The sequence below is a fragment of the Halichoerus grypus genome, chromosome X (genome assembly GCF_964656455.1).
Source record: "Halichoerus grypus chromosome X, mHalGry1.hap1.1, whole genome shotgun sequence".
Lineage (NCBI taxonomy): Eukaryota > Metazoa > Chordata > Mammalia > Carnivora > Phocidae > Halichoerus > Halichoerus grypus.
In genome coordinates, this window is record NC_135727.1 from 122,756,985 (window position 1) to 122,781,019 (window position 24,035).

The following is a 24,035-nucleotide window of genomic DNA, read 5'->3' on the forward strand; positions in this document are numbered from 1 at the left end:
GTGCAGCTCGAGAAGTCTCTCTGAACTTTCATTCATTCACTCATTCACTTGAAAAGTATTTACTGAGAGCCCTTATTGTGTATCAGGCATGGTAATCGACATTAGGGACAGAGTGATGGGCAAAAGGCAACTTCCCTCATCTCTGAAGCCTACAGTCCTAATGGAACACCCATGTGTTAATACCACTCCATCCATTTCGCTATTATCTACCCAACCAAACTTGTGATAAATGCTAAGACGATAGTATCGGGGGCACCCAAGTGAAATTTGGAAGTTAGGGGAAAGTCTCTCTATGTGACATTTAACCTCTTCCTGTAGGATGAGCAGGAAGTAGCTAAGTGAAGTCTGCAGGAAGAGGTGACTCAGGGCAGTGGCATGTGTGTGGGTGCTGAGGCAGGAGAATTTGGTTGTTCTCAGCATTAACCAAAGGCTACTGATGGGGGTGCTCAGAGCAGAGGCTGGAGGGGCAGGAAATGGGAGGTCACAGAGGGCCTTGTGCATCTTGCTCAGGAGTTAAGGTTTTTGGACTTAATTCAGAAGTCACACCTTTTACAAGAATCACTCTGGCCGCTGGAACTGAATTGGAGGGGCCAGAGTGGATACCAGGAAGCCAATGGGAAATGCTGGCCAGGACAAGGGGTGTCAATGATAGAGTTGGAGATGGAGGATGGGTGGGAAAGAAATTTAGGAGGTTGAATCAAGAGTGCTTGGTGAATGGTTGGGTGTGGAGTCAGATGAAAGAGTCAACAAGGAGCCTCAGGTTTCTGGCTCGGGCAACTGCATTTGGGGCTTTTCTTGCAAACCCAGACATTACTCTTGATCATCTCTGCTCTTCTGGTGTTATCATTACTGAGATAACTAAGGAGTTATCCCTAAAATAGTCCAGATACAATGTCAAAGGAGAGGAAGACTGGGAAGATAAGACAGAGGGGTCTTTTCTTTCTACTCTTAGAAATGCATTTCTCACTAGAAAAGAAAAAAAGAGTCAAACAGCTTCCCAGTGGCAAAATTCTGCTATCATAAGTGGCATTTTGGTTTCTGTTTTTCTGTTAATATCTTATGAATTTGAAATCTAGTCTCTTCTCTTTGTATACTGGAGGGACATTTATAAAGACCATTTTCCATTTTGGGTCATTAGCACAGGAAGTCCTGAGATGTCCCCTTCAGGTTTAAAACAGTTATCCCCTGCCTTGTATCCTCCAAGACTACATGATTTCTGAGTAAGACATGGGGCTTTATCAATTCCCCCATTCCCTAAAGGTACTCAAGGGCAGAGGGGAAGAGAACACAACTGTGTAAACTTCTTTTGTACTCCTTGGAAATAATGGCTACTATTATGGCTTTAAGTTCAAGGATAATGACAGTGGAAACCTGGCCATATCACCATAATAGTTTTATTAATAGCTGAGAGGGAAATTGCCTTTATTCTTTCAACAATCATAAATGACTTTCCCATTCACAAGGGCATTTTCAACTTCCACGAAATTCTGAGTAACTTCCAAAGAAGAAAAGCTGTGGTCATTTGAACAGTGTCCCCTGGCCCCCCTCAAATTTTATGTCTAAGTCCTAATCCCTAGTATCTCAGAATGTGACCTCTTTTGAAAAATAGGGCTATTGCAGATGTTCTTGTTAAGATGAAGCCTCACTGGAGTAGGGTGGACCTTTGATCCAAAATGACTGGTGTCCATGTAAGAAAAGAAGAGAGACATGGAAGGAAGACAGCCATGTGACATTGGAGGCAGAGATTGGAGCGATGTATCTACAAACCAAAGAACACCGAGGTGTAGCAAGCCAACTGTTAAGCTGGCCAACAATAATCCCTGCCTCCTGGTAGTCACAATCTATGACCAAGAAGGCAGGCCAAACGTGGCCAATTTGGTCATGGACTAGTTTCCCTGGACTGAGGTGATGACTCCCACAGAGCTGGCAGGACCTGCGATTTACTTCTAACAAACAGAATATGGCCCAAATGATGGGATATCACTTCCCTGATTAGATTATCAAAGATGGTGACTTCCACCTTGCTAGCAACCTCTCTCTCGCTGGCTTTGATGAAGCAAGCTGGCACGTGGGAGAGATCCCTGTGGCCGGAAACGGAGAGCAGCCTTTGACCGACAGTGCGGGATTCCTGCAAACAACCACATGAGTTTGAGCTTGCCAGTGGATCCTAAGCCTGGGAGATGCCTGGGGCCCTAACCGACGACACCCAGCCTGCAGCCTTTGAGAGACGCTCTCGCTCAGCGGAAGACTCAGCCAAGCCTCACCTGCACTCCTGACCAGAGACGGTAAGATCACAGAGTGTGTTACTGTAAGCCACTAAGTTTGGGGTAATTTGTTACACAGCAATAAATACCTAAGACAGAAGGGTAATTGCTTTGCATTTTTATTATGTTGGTGAACCGTGGCTTAACACCAGTTAGTACTGTTTAATGGAATCAACATACAAATTGTTATACCGGGAATTGTTTTCAGTTAAGACCACGTTTTTCAGACTTTGCCAAAACAAGCCTTCCGCCTTGGGGTTGTCCGGCCATCGAAGGATGGAGCTTCTGCAGATCCTCTGCCGCAGCCTCAAATACTGAGAATGCTGTAACACTGGCTCCAGCAGAATAAATATAATCACATCCATATTCTCATCCATGAGCCGCTGCAAGGCCAAGTAGAATGCTGTTTTAAAGTTCCAGTTTTGGGCATATTCTTTGGTTAAGACGAATATGGTTTTCTTGCTTTGGTTTATGCTCTGCATGAGGTTATCGATGATGGCTAATCCGGGGTCCCAGTCCCTCTCCTCTAAACAGAGGAGCACATTTTTCCCTTCACTCTCCTCTAGGTGGAAGCGCAGCTCATTTATCACCCAGTCGGTAACAGAGGCATCTTTGGTGTCATAAGAAACGTAGGCATCATAGAAAGTTTGGGACGTGGAAAGAGACCTGTAGCCTTTTACCTTAGCTAAACACACATGATAGATAAACCAAACATCCCAGTAAAACCAATGGTGACCCAAGGCAGCCAACATCACAGTGATGGTGATCAAGGATGTGAAGAAACACAGCACTGCCGCGATGGTATCTGAAATACAAGTTGTTAGCTCCAGACTCATGATGCTCTTCCCTTTTTGATCCCCAGGACTAGAGCAGATGATGTCTGTCAACCTAGGGATTGTGACATTCAGATTTTCATCTATCCATCTTCGAAAATCTCCAATGTCACAGGTACAGTCAAAAGGGTTTCTGCCTAGTTCCAAAATGGTTAAACTGGTGTTGGTCTTAGTTTGAAGCGTGGATTTGTTGATCATCTTCAGCAGGTTGGAACTCAAATCGAGGTGGATCAGACTGCTGGCTTCGGAAAGAAAGCTGGAGGGCAGGTGAGAAATCCTGTTTCCATGCAGTAGCAGCGTCCGCAGGGAAGGCGTGAATTTGGAGAGGCTGTTAGTTACAGAGGATAGCCTGTTTCCACTCAAGTCCAGCACCTGGAGATGTGGAAACTGTTGGAGTAATGTCCAGTTAAAGAAATTTAATGCGTTATTATTTATGTATAGTTGGGTGAGACTCTGGGGCAAGTTCAGGAAAGCTTCATTCGGGATGCGCCTAAGGTTATTCAAGGATAAATCGAGCCGTGTCAGATTCCTGAGACTTGTAAAAATTTTCCAGTACTTGTCACCTTCAGCATTCCACAAAATGTCAAGGCGGTTTCCACTGAAAACTAATTCTTCCAGGGACATGCTTTTCAGGTCTTGCTCCGTTAAAGTATAAATGCTGTTGTGGCTCAAGTTTAAAACTTTCAGTTGGGTTAAATTTTGAATAAATCCCAGGCGGTGTGTCACCCCTGCTATTCGGAAGTAGTGTGCATTGTAGCTGAGATCTAGAACTTCTAACTCGGGCAGATCATGGAGAGCGCTGTCATCGTCAAAGTCGAGTCTATTGTTTGTCAGATCCAAATATTTGATATGCGGCACGGCTGAAAATTCAGTCCCATGTAGCACTTGACCGTTGCCATTTGAAGACAGATTTAAGCAGGCAATGTCATGAAAAGCTTCAAATTGCTCTCGCCCAATGAAGAAAATACTGTTCAGGCTTAAATCTAAGGCTTTGCCATAAACTGAACATTGTGGCCTTATTAAAGGATTGGTGTTATGATAAAAATTTGAATGTGGGTCAAACTCAACATCTGCTGAGCGTGGCTTAAGGACATGACTTGGAGAAGAGGAACCACTTAGGTCATTTTGCTGGATATCATTTACCAAGGGTGATATTCTGTTTTCTGACAAGTAAATGATCGTCAGGTTGGAGAAATTTTGGAAAAGTGTAAAATTAATTTGCTTAATAAAGTTGACGCCCAAGTTGATAGTCTTTAGATTTGAAAGACTCATCAAGGGCTGGAAGTCTTCTGCTCTAAGTTCCTGGAACACATAACCCCTTAAGTGCAATGCCTGGAGCAACTTAAGATTAGAGAAGTTTTGGGAAATATTAATATATTTTGGATATTTCGCCTTTACGTAGTTAAAAGATAAGTCAAGTATTTCCAAGGAGGGCAGTTTCGTTAAAAATTCCCCAGAGGCCATTTCATCAACTAAATAATTGAATTCCAGATGCAGCACCTTCAGATTATGCATATTCTCAAACCACGTTGCCGGAATCTTCCGGAGGGAAGTGCTAGAGAGGTTCAGGTAGCGAAGTTCCGTCAGGGTTTGAAAAGCAAGAGGATGGATCTGAATTGAAGAGCCTCCTTCACAAGGTGTACAGGGAAATGGGGCGTTGAAACACCTCGGACAGTTCCCGCTTAAATCTAGCACTCTTAAATTTCTCAATCCCTTGAAATCTTCCTGACTGATGATTTTAATCTTGGCGTTGCTAAGATAAAGTTCTCTTAGGGAGTCTGGCAGTTTCGGTGGCACATGGACAAGCTTATTAAAAGACAGTGACAGCACCTTCAAATTCGTAAGACTTGCAAACGTTCCATCTTCTATGTCGAAAGTTTTATTATCACAATTATTGCCAAAATAGCAGTTCCAGCTCAAGTAGAGCCTTTCCAGATTCGTAAGCCCAGAAGTGTTCTTTTTAGTTACCCAAATTATGTTGTTTTGAATTAGACTAAGTTCCTTCAAAGACCCTGGCAAGCCAGCAGGTATTTGGTATAACTGGTTGTCTTCAAGCAGTAACTGGTTTAGGTTTTGTAGGTTGAGGAACGCCCCATCTGTGATATTCATGCCATTTTTGTTTGTATCAGGATTTTCATTCAGGTGTTGTGGATTGGCATTGTGGTTTAGATTTATTTTAGTAAGATTCTGCAGCCCTTGAAATGATTCATTTGTTATGTGTGTGATGTAATTATCAGACAGGTCTAGTGCTGTCACGTACTTGCCCACTGTTTGGGGAACTTCTTGCAGTCGACGGCTGTTGCACTCTGCAATAACAGAGCCATTTTGTCTTCTCTCATCACAAGGATAGCTTCTAGAATAATTTGCTTTGGTGAAGAATTCATAGGAATCAGAGATGAGCAGGAAAAGGCAGGTCAGAAGCAAAAACAGGAAGGTCATGTTTTCCTAAGGAAAATCAAAAGTGGAGGCACGAAGTTAGATTTGCAGTGTTGACTAGGCATTTCACCATGAAATTAACGGTGCTTCACCACACTGTGCATGTGTTTTGAAGTGTGAATTCTCTTACCAATTAAACAAACTGTGTTAAATTAGGTTCGGAACAATTTCATTAAAAAAAAATTTTTTTTCTTTTTCAAATTTGTATTTACATTCTAGTTAGTTAACATACAGTGCAATATTGGTTTCAGGGGTAGAATTTAGTGATTCATCACTTACATACAACACCCAGCGCCAGGTTCAGAACAATTTTAATTTCTCACCGCATTCAGCTTCAAGGTGCTCAAAGAAGTTGAAGTGAAACTGAGATGATGATGGTGAGAAAGCCCGGGAAGCTTTTGCAGAGGCATTCATCGAGATGCCCCATCACCATAACGGGTCTGATGCTGGCCTATGGCTATGGTTCATGCTAGATCTGTAGCTCAGCAAGCTATAGATTCATAGCTTCGACCTATTAGCAGGACTCTTGATGAAAGTTGGCCCGTCCCAAGGAGAGTTCAGATCCAGCTTCCGTTATGGTATCATCTGAGATCTGCAAGCCAGAGTCACCTCTACCTTATCTATATTGCCATCTCTCTACACAACCGTATCTCTCATTGGCCTTCCCCACAGTTTTTCTCTACCTCTCCGGTGGTACGTATCCGGATCTCTTCTCTCCTGGAGTGACGGGGACACCTTCTGTTGATAATGATAACAAAGTATCAAGTAGTGTGCTAACCATAAACATTTCCTCACCCATGTTAATGCCCGGAGCAACAAAATGAGATAGGTTCTATGTTATCCACATTTTTCGAGGGGAGAAACAAACTCAAGACACTTCAGTGGCTTTCAGAAGGATGATACGTTGTAGAGCTGGATTCCAGTCATTCTGATTCCAACAGTAGCCATGATGCTACACCACCTCACTTTGAAGTCTTTGTGTCAGAACAGTACCTCGATTGTAGACGGCACTCAAAAAAAATATTGTGGAATGGCTACCAGTACTCCTCTGTCCCTTATCATATGAACATTGGCGCTAATAGCTATTCTTTGGCTAATATTGTAAACTTCTGTAGGGAAGACGTGATGTTTTATATTTTCACACAACCTCTGTAACACTCAGTAGAGTGCCTCACTTTGTGCAGCTCTCTCTTAACCGAGGGCTGAATATATTACCTTTGGTAGTTATACGATGCAATAAACAGATTAATGTGATTGGTGTGATAAGCGTTGTGGTCAAAAGAACTCTCAAAATCTTATTTCACTGGGTCTGGAGACCAACCTTCACGAAATTGTATTTTTCACTAGAGCCCAACTCCTGTCCTGCTTGTGAGTTTGGCCAGGTAAGCGCTTCCTTTTTAAGTTCTTCTAAAGCTGAGGGTTAATGAACTAACAGTCACTGTCATACCCTTAGTATGTGGATAGTGAGTCTTCTGAGGATCAGTGATCACTGCCAGTTCATAGCAGGCGAGGAAGAGCCAGCTGCTGCAGAGATGAAAAATCGGGCGAAACAGAACTCCCAGGCATTCTCAGTTACTTGCAGTTATTTTCAAATACAGCGCTACCCAGGTGCCGCTGCTTGATGTTTTACTTTTACTAAAAGAAAGCCGGGCTTTACCTGGTTTGGGAGGCAGGATCCCCAGAGGGCCCCTCTAAACCTCGCTGCCTCCTACTACTGCCGTCACTGTGCTATGTCATGCGGCCAAAGGGAGATTATCTGGATGGGCCTAATTTAATCGTATGTGCCTTTAAAAGCAGAGCGTTTTCTCTGGCTAGCAGCAGAGAGGAGAATCAGGAAGGTTGCAAGCAGGAGAATAATTGCACTCACTCTTGCTGACTTAAAGGTGGAGGAGGCCACTGACAAGGAACGCAGGCAGCCTTTGGAAGCCGAGAACACTGCTCTGCTGACACCTGGCAAGGAAACGCCCCCTCCCCCATGCTACAACCACAGAACTCAAATTGACTGACGACATGAATGAACTTGGAAATGGATCCTCACTCACAGCCTGGCCAATACATCCGATTTTAGCCTTATGAGATCTAGAGCAGAGAACCCAGGCAAGCCCACCCGGACTCTGACCTACAGAAATTTGAGCTGATAAACGGTATTGTTTGAAGCTTCTAGTAATATTAATTTGACGTGTTAAATTTGAGTTTGTGATCTTGCAGTGGAGAGGTCCAGTAGGCGGTTACATATATGCCCCTTTGGCTCAGAGGAGAGCGCTCACGGAGGGATGAACTTGGGAGTCGTGGCAAGTACAGCCCCAGGTATGACTCAGATCATCCAGGGTAACGTATGCCGTAAAGGACACTCAACACTTCAGTTCTATCAAAAATGATTTTCTCATCTTTTTTTTTCTGACAATTTCATGATTTCATTTTCTTACACTAAAATATCTTATCCCACTGGGATTGTTTTGGCATAAAATACGAGGGGCAGACCCACATTTTTTTTTTCTAAATGGAGACCTGCTGGCCCCAACATCATTTACGTATTTATTTATGTATTTATTTTTACTGAAATAGAGTTGACACAAAATGTTACATTAGTTTCAGGCGTACAACACAGTGGTTCGACAAGTCCATACCTTATGCTGTGCTCCCCACAAGTGTAGCTCCCGTCTGCCATTATACCGCGCTATTACGGTACCTCTGACTACATTCCCTACGCTGTACCTTTCATCCCCATGACTTATTCATTCCATAACTGGAAACTGTACCTCCCACTCCCCTTTGCCCATTTTGCTCATTCCCCTACCACCTTCTCCTCTGGCAACTTCTAGTGTGTTCTCTGTATTTATGGGTCTGTTTCTTTTATTTGTTCATTTGTTTTGTTTTTTAGATTCCACGTATAAATGAAATCCTATAGTATTTGTCTTTGACTTATTTCATTTAGCATAATACCCTCTAGGTCCATCGACGTTGTCGCAAATGGCAAGATCCCATTCTTGTATAGCTGTGTGTGTACACTCCATCTTCTTTATCTGTTCATCTATCAGTGGACACTTAGGTTCTTTTCTCTACATCCCATCAACATGGTTTTTGTGTGTGTGTGTTTTATTTTAGCCATTGTGGTGGGTGTGAGGTGAGCTCTCATGGTGGTTGTGATTAGCATTTCCCTGATGATGAGTGATGTGGAGCATCTTTTCATGTGTCTGTTGGCCATCTGGATGTCTTCTTTGGAAAAATGTCTATTCAGGTCCTCTGTCCATTTTTAATCAGACTATTTTTTTGGTGTTAAGTTCTTTATGTATTTTGGATATCAACCCTTTATCAGACATACCATTGCAAATATCTTCTTCCATTCAGTAGGTTGCTTTTGTTTTGTTGATGTGCAACATCATTTGTTGAGTAATTTTTTGCTCACCCAACTTGATATACTCCTTTTATCATATACTAACTTTCCTGTGTATTTAGATCTGTTTCTAGACTCTCTGCTTCATTAATCTGTTCATCATTCACGTGCTGGCAGCACGTTTTAATAATTACAGTTTGGGGGGATGTTAGTATCTGATAGGGCAAGTCCTGCTCATTGCTCTCCTTTTGTGAATGGATTACTTCTATTTTACCCTCTAACAGGTCCTTGCTGATATACATTAAGACTACTGATTTCCATATATTAATTTTATACCAAATCACTATACTAAATTCTCTGGTTATTTAGAATAGTTGTTTCTCCTTGTGATTTTCTTGGGTAAGCAATTAAACCATCTGCAAATAGCGATTATCTTCCTAATATCCTTTATGCAGTCTAATTTATTTTTATTGTCTAACTGCATTGCCTAGTTAATCCAGAACAATGAAAAAATAGAGCAGAAGCCAAAAAAAAAAAAAAAAAAAAAGCAGAGACTGACCAATGCAGCCACATCCAAATTAAAATTTTGCCTCACAACAAAACATGGCAAACAATGCCAAAAGTGAAACAATAAATTAGGAGAAACTATTTGCAGTCCTTATCACAGATAAGGGAGTAAGAGATTTGACACATAAAGACATTTTATGCATAAGTGAGAAGACAAATAACCCAACAGAAAAATGGACAAAGACATAGTAAAAGACAGCTCACAGGAAAAGGAAACACAAATAGCTTTTTAAACGTAGGAAAAGATACTCAACCTCACTCAAAAACTTATACCGAGATACCTTTTTTTTTTTTTTTTTTTTACCAATTCTACTGTGTAGGTGAGGACATGAAGAAACAGGTGCTCTCATATTTTGCTGGCAGGAATCTAAATTAATGCCACCTTTAAGACAGTAAGAAATTCATAATATTCATCAAAATTGATAGGGGCGCCTGGGTGGCTCAGTCGGTTAGGCCTCTGCCTTCAGCTCAGGCCATGATCCAGGATCCTGGGATCGAGCCCCGCATCGGGCTCCCTGCTCAGCGGGGAGCCTGCTTCTCCCTCTCCCTCTGCCCTTCCCCCTGTTTGTGCTCTCTCTCTCTCTCTCTCAAATAAATAAAATCTTAAAAAAAAAATTGGAGACATAGACTCAGCAATTCCTAGAAGTAGATCCTAAAGATAGACCCTCACATACGCAAATGACTACGCACAAGGATGTTCAACGTAAGGCTGTTGGCAATAGCAAAAGATCAGAAATCATCCAAATGCCTTTGAGTAGTGGTCATACAAGGGAATACCGTGGCGCAGTTCAAAAGCTCTATAGTTATGTATTCATTCATGCAAAAATATTTATTAAGCATATACTTTACTTCAGGAATTATTTTCAAGCTGGGACTATAGCAATGAACAAAATAGATTAAAATGCCTGCCCATTAGGAGCTTACTCTACAGGATAGTATGTTAGATGGTGGAAATTACTATGGAGAAAAGTAAAGACAGGGAAGAGGATGGTTATGTAGACTGTCCCTCAGTTGGGATTTGTTTCCTTCACGATGAAGCTGGGGTAACGGGTCTTGGGGAGGAAGAGCACAGAAGTAAAGTGCCTTTGTAGCCCCGTCACACCAGGAGGACAGAGTAGCAGGTGACTCTCCGTCGATGTGGCCCGGGAGCACCCGGCCGAGGCAGTGCTTGTCAGGTACCTGCTCCGAGTTTTTAATTATCCATTAATAAAACATTCAAAATTCACGTTTAAAAAGGCCCCCGAGGAACTGATGGCTGGGAAAGCCAGATCGGAGACTCTTCCCGTCTCCGGGAAGTCATGATGAACAGCTCTGTTGGTAGGAGAGGCATTTTTCAGTGGTTACTTGGGCAGGTCCAGAGGACAGAGCTGTCCTGTGTGGCCTCCACGTCTCATTTCAGAGGCGAGGGTCTCTCCTACGACAAGGAACAAGTGAGCGGAAAAGCCTCTAGGGGGCACTAGAGACCAGGAGGAGAACTTGTTGACATTCACTGGTTTGGTTTGGTTTTTTCCCCAGGGTGAAAATGGCCTCCCAGAGAGTCTGAAGCAACTTAAAGTAAATGGCACACCATGGAAGGGATTAGAATATTCTGCGGATTTGTGGGTGAGGAGCTTGAGCTTCCGAAGTCCACCCTTCCAAGAATCCTGAGGTACCAACGTGAGTTGCTTCGGTTCCACATAACCTCAATTTGAAGGGAAACACATGGTGGGGCGGAATGAGCAGCGGCGAGCAGGCAGCTAGCTAAGACTTGAGGAGAAAGCCCTGACCCGCCAAGCCTCTCTCCATCTGCCTCAGGGCCTCACGGCGGCAAATGGACCCCAAGGGCCCCGTCATCTCCCGAAGTGCGGGGCGGAGGCCGCGCAGAGCAGGCCCTAGCTCACTGGTCCGACGGGAGCGGAGGGGAGAGGGGGGACCCCCCACACACAGCCCAGCAGGAGCTGCGCCTCCCCGGCCAGGCCCCCCCTCTTGGGCACCCCCATGCCTCTCGCTGCCAAGAGTGGCTCCAAAAGCACTTCCGAGGGACCCAGATCCCCGACGGAGGGAGAAGGGTGCCAGGGAGAATTATGCTCACCAAGGTGTCACCAAAAACCATCGGGCCTGGCTGAAGAGAAATGGCCACTCGGCACCCCGGCCCCCCAAATAGGGAAATGGCCACTCTGCAAATCAAATAGACGGGGAAAGGGGCAATTACGCGAGTAAGACAGAAAGTGCAACTCTGCGAATAAAACCGAACCTGAGACAGAGAGGAGAGAGGACACTTACTTCTGCCATCCGCCCCCCACCCCCGGCAGGTCTGGGCTCCCGCCAAAGTGCTCGTCAAGGACGACATGCCCGCTGAGGAGAGAGACCACCCGCCGCAGACCAGGAGTGGGCACCAAGCGGAGGAAGATGGAGAGCGGGCGGACGGGCAGGGGGCGGCAGAGAAGGGCGCAGGGGGCTAAGGCCCAGCAGAGCCAAGTCAGTCACACGGCAGAGACACCCCACTCCGGCACCGCGGCAGGGGACTGGAGCATCTCCCTGGGAAAATGGTCAAGCACGGTAGCAGGGCTGTGGGGGTCACATTGAAGGGGGCACCCCAACACCTGGTCATCAAGACGAATGCTAGTGTAACAACTTCAGATCTCTGACAGGCTAAATATTCAACATGTTAAATAAAGACAGAATCCAAGCCTGCGCTCCTGAGGCACCGCCCCACCAGCCTCACCCTGATCGCGGCTCTGGTTCCAATAAAACTTTATTCACCACAAACAGGCAACTGGCCTGCAGGCTGGAGTTGGCCAGTTTGATTTTTTTTTAATAGAACATTAAAATATTGTTTATCTTGTGGGGCACCTGGGTGGTTCAGTCGTTAAGCGTCTGCCTTCAGCTCAGGTCATGGTCCCAGGGTCCTGGGATTGAGCCCCACATCGGGCTCCCTGCTCGGCGGGAAGCCCGCTTCTCCCTCTCCCACTCCCCCTGCTCGTGTTCCCTCTCTCACTGTATCTGTCTGTCAAATAAATAAAAGCTTTAAAAAAATAAAATAAAATATTGTTTATCGTGATTATGGAGCAAATTTTGGGCATCCTCCCTTCCTTAAATTTTGCCCCCAAATGAGTGCCTTAACTCTCCTCACCCTGGCCTCAGCCCTGCACTGCGGAAAGGATCTGCGATCACGTTGGCACGCTCTGACCAAAAACAACTCACAGCCATTCATCTTGGGCAGAGACTCATCTGTTGGAAAGTTCTGGCCTTGAAACTGAAGCTTCTCATCAGTTATTTGGCGTTCTACCCTTGAATATGAAATAACAGTCAGTACCCGTCACCTGAGCAATTCACCTGGCATGAAGAAAGCATCACAAGTAAAAAGAAAAAAAAAAAAAATCAGACACAGCGATTGATAGAATGAGGCGTCTGACACACCCAGGACAGTGGTTTATGTTTCTTTTCTTAATGCAGGTCCCATCTTGCACAGATTCTCAGTCCCCTCTCTGCAAGTCTGAAATCCTAAAAAATCTGAGCACCAGAAGACTTTGTTTTTTTATAACTTATTTGGCAGCAAAACCTGACCTGAAAGGACCTAAGGCTGCTACAATGGGTATTTAGCTACTTAGCGTGAGCATTCTTGTTTCACGGAAGAAACAGCCGTGTTGCATGACCTGGACCCACTGAAAGTGATTTGTAATGTATCATGCATGCACCATATCATCTTGCTAAAATATGAATTCTGAACTCTGACGCCATGCTGGCCCACAGGTTTCAGGTAAGGGATTGTGGATCAATACTTAAATCTCCTGGGGGGCCCGGGTGGCGCAGTCAGTTAAGCGTCCAACACTTGGTTTCGGCTCAGGTCAATGATCTCAGGGTTGTGAGGTCGAGCCCTGTGTCGGGCTCTGTGCTCAGCACGGAGTCTGCTTGTCCCTCTCCCTCTGCTCCTCCCTGTGCTCGCATGAGTGCCCATGCTCGTGCTCTCACTCTATCTATGTATCTATCTAAAATAAATAAATTTTTTAAAATACTTAAATCTCCTTCACTGGGGACCTATTAGCAATTCCTGAATTTTCCTCGGCACATCTGGTAAATCAGAAAATAGAATGTGGTTGTCAAAAGGGCCAAGTTACGACTTTCAAGGGCCCAAGAGCACTTTGGCCTTTGTGGGCCTCTTCTTCCATTAAAAAAAAAAAAAGAAAAAAAAAATATATATACATATATATATATATATATATATATATATATATATATATATATATATATAATTCTCTTTTACTACCTCATTGGCATATAGACAAACACAATCTGGGCTGGATTATATTATTTTCCTGATTTTAAAGAAAACAAAACCTTTCCCGAAAGTGTCACGGGCCCTAGGCCCTGTGCCTTCTAAGAAAAGAAGAGCTCTCTAAAGAGGAGCCAGCCCCGGTTGTCCATGGTGTCACCCTGGGGCTCAGATCACAGGAGCAAGGTGAGGAGATAGCTGCAGGCAGAAAGAGAAGTATTAGAACAGGAGTGACCGAGGTGGAGGGCAAGGAGAGTGTTGTGGGTTCAGTTGTAACCCCCCAAAAAGACGTGCTGAACCTCTAACCTCTGTACCTGTGAGTATGACCTGCTTTGGAAGTAGGGTCTTTAGCAATGGAATCGAGTCAAAGTGAGGTCATGCCGTGTGAGGGTGCCCCCTAGTCCAGCGCCTGATGTCCTCAGGAGAAGAGGGAAGTTTGTAAGGAACACCGAGGGCTGCCGGCCACCGCCAAGAGCCAGGAGAAGGGCCTGGAACGTTTCCCTCTGAGCCGCCAAGAAGCAACCGACCCTGCCGATAACCCCCGGCTTTTGGACTTCTGGCCTCCAGAATGGTGAGAGGACACGGTTCTGTTGTTTTGAGCCACCGAGTTTGTGGTGCCTGAGAGAGTGAGGACGGGCAGCGGGGACTGAGAGCGGCCAGTGGGCCCCACTGCCCAGACAAGGCCCAGCAGCCCTTGTCCAGACGTGCCAGGGAGCTCCCTGCCTAGAAAGCTCCCTGAGGATGACTGGGTCTGCATGGCCTGGATCTCTCACTGGGTGTTGCCTGGGAACACCCAGAAAAACTCAGGACCCGTTTCGTCAAAGAAAGCATATGAATCTCACACACACACACACACACACACACACACAGAAATCTGCTTAACTTCCCCTCCCTGCCAAAGACCCCTGTTGCCAGCTACAGAGGAAACGATTTCACAACTGTTTTCCCATTTTCCATGCATAATCCGTTCTTTGGTTGGGTCCGTGGCGCACGGTAGACGAGCTCTCACCTTCGGGCTCTGAAGGACCCAAACAGCCCAACGAGAACAACCCACCCTAGTCCTCCCTCAAATCTTCCTTCTCTGCTTGGACGCCAATGGACACCAAAAACAGTTTTCAAAGACCAGGGCAGTTTGAAGAACGGTTCAGAAAAGTCTGCCTTGGCTAAGGACACCGTGAGGGGCCACCCCCAGAACCCTGCCCGCGGGGTGAGGGACCATGCTGGGCACAAAGGGAGTACCCCCACTGGGCGATGCTAACCTCAATCCCACACGTTTTCCTACACAATTTCACAATCTTGGGCAAAAACCGTCTGCGGGGGGCTTGGGGGTGGGGGATGGGGGCAGAGCCTGCCTTCCTGAAATAAAACAGCTTTTTATCTTTCCACATCCCCTTCCTAAGCTGCAAACGGCCTTTCTGCAATGATGCCTCCTTCCTTCTCCCTCTTCAAAGGCTTCCTTTGCCTCAGACCATCTCCCGAGCTGCACCCCCTTTCTCAGGATGGGTCCCCCTGATAACCCCTAACGCTAAAGGGTCAAGAGAACCTATTGATTATAAAACATGATCAATCCTCCCAATTGAATTACTTAGCTGTTTGGCTATGATGTGGCGTTCAACCAGATCTGAATTTTTGCCAGACTGGATATATTTCTAATTTTCATGGGTTCTGATTCATTTGCAGTTGACTGGTGACCACGGAGACATTACGAAAGTAAATTAATAAAGAAGCGGTTGACAGGATTTGTCACCTTAGAGGAAGCTTAAAATTAATCAATAGATATGTTATCCATCCCAAATCTGATGGATTCACTAACGGCTTTGGAAGAGAAAAGAAACCACTACCACATTAAATGCTCATGTCAATGAAGACATGGATCCTGATTTCCTATACATAGAAATATGACAAATCATGCTATTTGAATTCCCAGAAATACAGTAGGGAGCACTTGGTGAGTGCTTTACCAGGAAGCAAACACTGGGACGAGTGCAAGTCACACATTTCTGTATGTAATCCTCATAAAAATCAGTGCAGTGGGTGCTACTCTAAGCCCCCATTTTATAGATGGGGAACCTGAGGCTCAGAGAGGCTAATTTACCCAGGGTCACTCAAATGGTAGGTGACAGAGCTGCAACTGAGCCTAGAGATCCCCGAGGAGTTAGCAAATTGGTAGTTCTAGAAGCAAGCACCTGGTTGGCAATGGTCTGGTTTCGACGATCTGCAGAGACCTCATAACCACGCCTGGAATGTTCAGGATTCAAATGCCAGGAGTGGATTATCTACCTTGCCTTTCTGCACTGATCCGTCTACCACCAGGCACTTCCAGACGTCTGTAATTCCACAGAACAACTGGAAACCCACTGACTGTAGACATACACACCCACCAGGAGTGATCTGTAACCTTCCGGAAAGTCAGCACGGCCCGTACTTGCTAATGCTGACCCAGAACCAACGGGTTATTGCATTCAGATTTACTCTGTGTTCATAGCCCCGGAAGAGTCATAAATTGGAGATAAAGAATTTAAAAAACAACAAATCCCTCAGCTCTGTTTAATAACTCGGCTGAAGTCAAGACATTCCATTGGAATGATGATCCCCTCAATGGACTCTGGAGGTGACCCTAAGATGCCCTTACAAATAATCTCCAACTGACTTGCAAAGACTAACCATGAGTAACGTCATCCTCCCCCACGCACATGCCCTGATGTTCCTTAAGTCTGGATTTTCCACGTCACCCCCACCCCCCCCCACCCCCACCGTGCAGTGTTGAGGATGGCTACGCGGCAGGATGAGAAGCAGCCCCTGGAGAAGAATGAGCGTCAGCCCCTGCCCTCGCCCTGAACCACAGCCTGGGCTTTTCAGATAAGCACACTCGGAGCCTTTATTTCACTTTCTGAGATCCAACCAAGGGGCTAATGAGGGAGCTTCGGGTCTTCCTGGGACCTTCTCACCCCCTACAAAAGGACTGTGCTCTTTAAGCCAAGGACCGAAAGAGCTGTTGGGGTGCTGTTCTAAGGCCGTGGCTCCTGGGCTCACCTTGAGAGAGCTCTGAGGTTGAGAAGCTACGAACAGCCAGGCCCAGCCCCGACATTCTGATTTCATCGGTCTGGGGGTTCCCCTGTGATTCTAATGCGTAGTCAAGGCTAACAACCCCTGCTCTTAGGCCAGGGGCCCACGAGGTCCTTGACCTCTACCTATATCACCAGTGGGAGGGAGGGAGGCAGGGCACCCTTCCAGGCTTAGTTTGATTTTGTTATTCCTCTATTTTCACTTTCTTATAATACAATTATATTGGCTGTGGCCGCCATAGCAGCTTCACGTGCCAAGTAGAAATCGGATAACTTCAACCCCAATTCCACACGTGTCAGTGGCCCTGTTGGGCCATTGCAGTCTGTTTATAAAGCATCATAAAACTCCAGTACAGACTGAATTTCCTTTCAAGATCTCAAACGGGCATCACATGGATTTCAAAACTAACTTCATTCAGCCATCGAAAAGAATGAAATCTTGCCATTTGCAATCATGTGGATGGAGTTAGAGAGTATAATGTTAAGCGAAGTAAGTCAGAGAAAGACAAATACCGTATGATCTCACTCATTTGTGAAATTTAGGAAACAAAACACATGAGCAAAGGGGGTGAGGAAAGAGAGCGAGGCAAACCAAGGAACAGACTCTTAACTCTAGAGAACACACTGATGGTAATGGGGGGGGCAGGTGATGGGGATGACGGAATACATTTGTGATGAGCACTGGGTGTTGTACGGAAGTGTTGAATCACTGTATTGTACACCTGAAATTAATATTACAGTCTGTTAACTAGCTGGAAATAAAATTAAAACTTTAAAGAAAAGAAAAAAGAAAGAAAATTCACCTCAAAAACTTAAATATACACTAAATGGCTGTAAAAATAAATAACTCCAAGAACTTTACTAAGCACTGGATGAGCATGGAAACAAGATAAGGTACATTTTGGATGAGATTCTCTTGAAACCAGACTTCTCTTTTTTTCTTTTTTTAAAGATTTTATTTATTTGACAGAGAGAGAGAGAGAGACAGCGAAAGAGGGAACACAAGCAGGGGGAGTGGGAGAGGGAGAAGCAGGCTTCCCGCCGAGCAGGGAGCCCGATGTGGGGCTCGATCCCAGGACCCTGGGATCATGACCTGAGCCGAAGGCAGACGCGTAACGACTGAGCCACCCAGGTGCCCCAAAACCAGACTTTTCAACTGCTCTCAAATCTCACCAAATTTTTTAGAAAACATATCACTTCTTAAAACTGTAAAGTTTGTTTTCCAATCTGACGGTTCTCAACAGTAACAAAAACTGATCACCTGCTATGTCTAAACACTATAGAATACAATTGTAGAAATGGTAACATGTTCACTTAAGAAATCCCCGAACAAGAAAAGTAGCAAATAATTTTGAACACTAAGCGCCTAGGAGTATATTAATTTCAGGCTTTGCCTAGGCCCTAGCAAGTGACTGGAACATGTGAGATGAGAGTTTGTCCTTTTTTTTGTAGAGTTAGCAAAGGAAAAACACTTCCGCCACTCACTTCACTTCCAGCCCTTTGGTTCTAGAAGAGAATATTGTTTCTGGCAGGACCAGAGAGTAATAGTCAGCTCCTAACTTGGAATTTGCTCGTTCTCCTGTTCAGATTAGTAAGACCACAGCATTTGATTTTTAACATCTACTACCTGTCACCGAGAGTTGCTTCAATACTTAACCTTTTTATACTTACTGGCCCCATTGATCCCTTTCTGTGTTCACACCATTTACCACCAAACCATATTTCGGAGTCAGTCAGAAATCATGTATTTTGTAGGAAAGCTGTGTTAAGAGACTAGAAGTGGCTTACCGGGCTCTCTCGTCGTCCTAATTTCTCATTCGTCACCTGCAACACCGGGGAGGGCCGCCGTCTGTCAGTAGGCACCTCGGAGAAGGAAACTGGCCAGCTTCCTGAACTTGGCAGCTTTACCACCAGCAGAAACTAGCACACGGTTTGCAGAAGTTTATGTGGGAAGAAGGGAACTTGTGATTTCTTAAGTGTTGCCAAATCATTTCTTGACTGTGCTTTAAAATTTCAAAACTGAAATTCAGGGGGAGAAAGTTATTTATAAAATGATTTAAATGAATGATACAAATACAACACATATGGGGTTTTGTGTGTGTGTGTGTGTGAATTTGTGTATATTTGGGTGTATGTGTGTGTGTAGTGGGGGTGGGGGGAGATGGCTGCAGGATCCTCATCAAAATGTTAACATGGGTTTGCTCTGGAGAGCAGGATCAAGGGAAAAGGAGGGAGAGAAACAGGGACATTTTTTCTTAGGCTTAGAAAACTTTGGTGTGTTTTTGTAAACTTTACCACACATTTGAAGTCAGTGTAGGATTGCCCAAACTCATCTTTTGTTATATAATGCAGCGAAATAACATTTGCATTGCTTCATCTGCGTTCCACACGTTTCCAAGACAGCACAGAGCAAGGTGGGTGTGGGTCCCCCACCAGGCGTGGCGCAGAGAAGGAGTCTCACCCCCAGTGTCCCCGCAGTTCAGCCAGCACCTGGCCCATGGTAGAAGCTCAATAAACATCCAGTGAATGAGTGAGTGAGTGAGTGACTGGATGAGCATGGGCGTTCATGAGGCAGGAAACGTTAATTTCTTGATTCGGTCAGATAAGTGAACAGGATTTGGGGCTCTCAGAGCCCCTCCAAAGGTCTAACTATGCACAGGGGCCAGCAAACTGCAGCATGTTGGCCAAATCCAGCCCCGGGGTGGGGGGGATGGGGGTGAAGAATAATTTTTACAAATAAACATTTGCAATCAATCTGATGATAAGGAACACTAACCTTAAACTTCAATTACACAGAATGTGATCATCCCCCAAAAGAATTCCATTCTTGTCATTATTAGGCCTATGTTACAAAAAAGTGCACTCGATTATTATATTTTGAATTTTATCAATTAAATAATCGTGCAATGTGTTTTTCTCTTATTATGTAAGTACCTACATCATGTCTTTAATGTGCCTCTTGGCCCACAGAGTCTAAAATATTTACTTTCCTGAAAGCATTGGCTGACCCCTGACCAAGAGAGTCATTTGGAATGGGATAGTATGTGCTTCATCTTGCCTGACACTGGGGATAGGGTGGGGCGGGGGTGACATTTTCGTGTGCGCATGTGCGCGCGCGCGCACACACACACACACACACACACACACACACACACTTGTATCATTATTATTCCCCCCTCCCAGGGTTCCCATGACACCAGAGAACACAGACTGTGGCTTCATGGGCTCCCCCGAAGCCTTCATGATAGTGAGCTCAGAGATCTCATCTACCTGCCACCAGTCTCTTGGTTTCCCTTGAACCATTTGCTCCAAAATAAAGTTTTAAAAAGTAAGTAAAGGGGCGCCTGGGTGGCTCAGTTGGTTAAGCATCTGCCTTTGGCTCAGGTCATGATCCCAGGGTCCTGAGATCACTTTGTTTCAGGCTCCCTGCTCAGTGGGGAGTCGGCTTCTCCCTCTGCCCCCTCCCCCCCAATTGTGCTCTATCATTCACTCTCTCTCTCAAATAAATCAATAAAAGCTTAAAAAAAAAAAAAGAAGAAGTAAAAATGACTGCCAGTAGTGGGCTGAACTTCAGGCTGGATTGCTGGCCAGCCTTTCTAGAAAAGCCAGACACACATGCCCTGGCTCCCCGGCCACAAAGTGTCAGCCGATCACAGACCAGTCAACTGGGCTCCCGTCAAGCACGGCGCACGGTTGGGTGATACTCACGCCCAGTCTGCTCAGTGCCCGCGCCTGGCAAGCTCGGGAACATGGGCCAGTTACTCAAATCAAGTGAACCGTCGCAGGTGTTTCCACCCAACCAGTAACCATGAAAGAGAACAATGACATTGACACCAGGGCAGGACAGTCACTGCAAACCGGAAGCTTAGTCCCATGTGGAAAGTGGCCAGAGGAGCGGGCCCTCTGCCTGAGCCCCAAACCTGGCCCTCAGTGGCCAGGCCCACTTTCCCTGCCCTGCCCTGCGTGGGTCCAAAGTCTCGGCCCCCCCTTCCTTGTTCTTCCCCTTGCCCCCCATGCTGACACAGGTCTTTATTTCAAAATGGAGAAGATCTGTCGTTAAGTGCTCCAGTCAGGCAACAGCACGTCCCGGATGAAACTCTCTGAGCCTCAGTTTTCCCATCTCTCAAATGGGGATAAAAACACCAGTATCTTCTTCCTATGGTGGCTTTGAGGATTAAGCCAGGCTCGTGGAACCCTTAGGACAGTACCTGGCACAGAGTAAACACTCCACAAGTACAACCAGTGTCATCACTACTCCTTCATCCTGGGCTTCTCGCTCCCCTGGGCTGTTGCCCACAGCGGGCCAAGGGAGCCACGGTCGGGGTGCTGGCCGCACCCCTCTCCCTCTGGCGTCAATGGGCACCTGAGCAGTCCCAGGGCAGTGGATGGCTTCTGCACATCCAGGCCACAGCAAAGTGCCACACAGAGAAATCCCGTGGAGCCCTGGAGAAGGCTCAAGACCTAGGGCAGCACCAGGTACCTGCCATCAGTTGTGTGTCCGAAAAAAATCAACATGGAACATAGAAAAGGCTACAGTGGGAGGAGTCATGGAAAAGAACCCTTTAAAAGCAATGGATTTGGATGAAGACATGCACAAGAGGATTCCTCTACACAAAGGCCGATCTGATGTGAGTCCATCCTGGCTTGAAATTGAGGTGCAGAGCTCCTGAGGGCACGGCTGCCATGGGCCAACGTCTGGGAGCCCCACTGCAGCTTCTCAGGGCGCCTCCAGGCCCGCGGCCCCTCCCTGGTCAGCGCATACACAGGTGACGTGGGCCGCACGTAGCAGCTACTGTCCATCTCATGGCCCTGCCGCACCTGTTCCCACAATTCTATAGCTTTTCCCCTACTCCCCCTCCCTTCCTCACTCCCGAGTCCCTTAACCCACCCTCCAGAGCACTCTGTTAGCACTCAGACTTACACCTGCTCCATTATGCTCATTCCCAACCAGTTCTTCTCCATTTGTACTATTATTTCTCATTTCAAACAAAAGCTTAAAGTGCTAGTCTATACAATACCTCAATACCCATCAGAAAATGGCAGCACTCTGGATGAAAAAGTTAGCTAGAGGCACTCTTCCTATGGCCTATATAGCCCCAGATCAGGGCACAGAGCTAGGTATGAAGAGGGAGGGCTGGATTACAGCCTCACTTGGTCATATGGCCAACTACTCTTGAGCAGTGGACAACCTGCGCAACTGTACATGGTGGCTCAGCTAAACCGAATTGAAGCCTATTTCAGCATCATAAATAGAACTGTCTCCTTTCAACAGCACGTCTGACCGCACAAGCAGGGCCAAGGCAAGGTCTTGCAATCCTCCACAAATTCCCTTCTTGAGGCAGTCCCAGGTTGCAGACCAATTATCTGAAAATCTGGGTCTTTCCATCCATTGCAACGCATTCCTGTGTTTCCTGAAGCCAGTGTCTCAAATAATGGGCCAAAACACCACAAAAAGCCATCGCCCTTGAGAGCTGGAAGGGCCACCTTATTTCAGGGCTGTGGGAACTGAAAGCAAAGGTCAGGAGAGCAGTAGCGGTAGAAAGGAGTATGGGAACCCACCACCCCACTTCTGCCCTGTGTGCTTTCAACTTCTCCCTTCACGAATGCCCTAAGTGAAAAGCCAGACAGGATCAAGCCTCCCATCCACGTTTTGAGAAGAGGATGAGGGTGAGTTTTCTGGCTCCCACCAACTCTGTGTTCTTACTCCCTACCTCTTCTGCTAACAGCTCATCTTCATCATGAAACTTCTCCCTCCGGTGACTCACTGCTTGTGTGCTGACGTCCCTTCTGGCTGTTCCCGGTCCGCCAAAGCCAATTCAGGTGTTGACAGCGGTTCCCAGGCCAAAAGGGATTAGGGAGACAGAAAGGGCTCATAAGACATTTCCCAGTGAGAGTCCTCCCCCCACCCCCCGACCTCCCTCCGGTGGGAAGGGGGCTCTGAGGCGGTCGCTGCTTCAGGGAAGGGTCGGCGCCACAGGACCCGAGAAAAGAGCAGTTGCAAAAGTTGCAGTTGAGTTCTAGATGTTTGAAATATACGAAACCACACATAAAACGGTATTTCCTTTCCCTGGACAAGGTTTAATTTATCCAGCCTGAAGAGGAGGGGATGGTCAGGGAGGAGCCTGACAGAGAGAGAGAGACATGCCAGCTGGGTCTCAGACAAGGGCCTGGTCTGTGCTAAGTTCAAGAGGAAACTCAGAAGCCGCAGATAAGTTTTGGGAATGAGGAGCAGGGGAAGCAGTGTCTGGAATTTTCCTCACTACCTGAGAGCGGTGGGGAGCACGGAGGCAAAGGAAGCCTGACACGGCTGTGCCCTGGTTTGCTCTAAACCCCACAGCATGGTGGAGGGAAAGGCTTCCGAGAGGGGAGTGAAAGCTGGCTGACACAGTGGGAGGCTTTCAAGGTCAGGTGGTGGGGACAGAGCGAAGGAGGGGCCACAGTTGAAGGAGTTGGGTGATGAAGCGAGACCATCCTGTGTGATTGTTCCATTGAGCCTGCAGTCACATGGAGAGGTGTTTATAGCTTGTAAAGCTTTAAGCCTTAGCCATCCTTATCCATGACTAAAGAGGGGGGTGGCGAGGGGGTGAGGGGTTTTTTTAGAAAGTTAAGATATAAAGGGGCTCGGTCAAAAATAGAGCTTATGGCCGGGGGTGGGGGGAGCAGGACAGAAAGAACCACGCGGCAATGGGTTGGTTGAAGACGTCAGTGGGAACCCATATTTAGCTTAATAGATACCAATGGACAGAGGGAAAAAGAATTTTGTTGCTCACAGGTATCCCTGGTATGATGTGTCAAGAATGGCACTTTACCTCTGGCTCTTCCTCCTCAAAACCCATAACCCCGGTCTCATCATGAGAAAAACATCGGAAAAACCCAAATTGTGGGGTACTCTACAAAATCCCTGACCAGTAATCTTCAAGACTGTCAAGGTCATCAAAAACAAGGAAAATCTGAGTGACTGTCACAGCTCATAGGAGCCTAAGGAGATGTGCTGACTACATGGAATAAGGTGTTCTGAGCGTTAGGGGAAAACTCATGAAACCCAAAGAAAGTATGGGGTTTAACTAATAATAATGTATCAACAAATGTAGCATAGTAATAGAAGATGCTAACAACAGGGGAAACTGGGTGCCGGCTCTAAGGAACTCTCTGTATTCTCTTTGCAACTGTTTTGTAAATCTACAACCAGTCTAAAATAAGAGATTTGTTTAAACACTAAAAAGAAAAATGACTATATAAAGTGAGCTAGGTTAAGATTCTCTGTATATGCATATGGGTGTAAAG

The 24,035-nt window shown here is 46.0% G+C and overlaps 1 protein-coding gene across 3 annotated transcripts in view; it reads right to left on the minus strand.

Moving 5' to 3' along the window:
- TLR8 (toll like receptor 8) overlaps nt 1-18,712 on the minus strand; it is a 35,852-nt gene extending 17,140 nt beyond the window's left edge. Inside the window, exons 1-2 of one of the 3 annotated variants that reach the window (XM_036099496.2) lie at nt 18,540-18,684; nt 2,366-5,542 (exon numbers count right to left, since the gene is read on the minus strand). In XM_036099496.2, coding sequence (XP_035955389.1) covers nt 2,417-5,536 — 3,120 coding nt within the window. In that variant the 5' untranslated portion in view covers nt 5,537-5,542; nt 18,540-18,684 and the 3' untranslated portion in view covers nt 2,366-2,416. Of the gene's footprint in view, nt 1-2,365; nt 5,543-18,422; nt 18,506-18,539 lie in introns of those variants that run through there. The other 2 variants (XM_078064444.1, XR_013444643.1) reach the window with 2 other exon arrangements.
- Between the last annotated feature and the right edge of the window lie 5,323 nt (nt 18,713-24,035).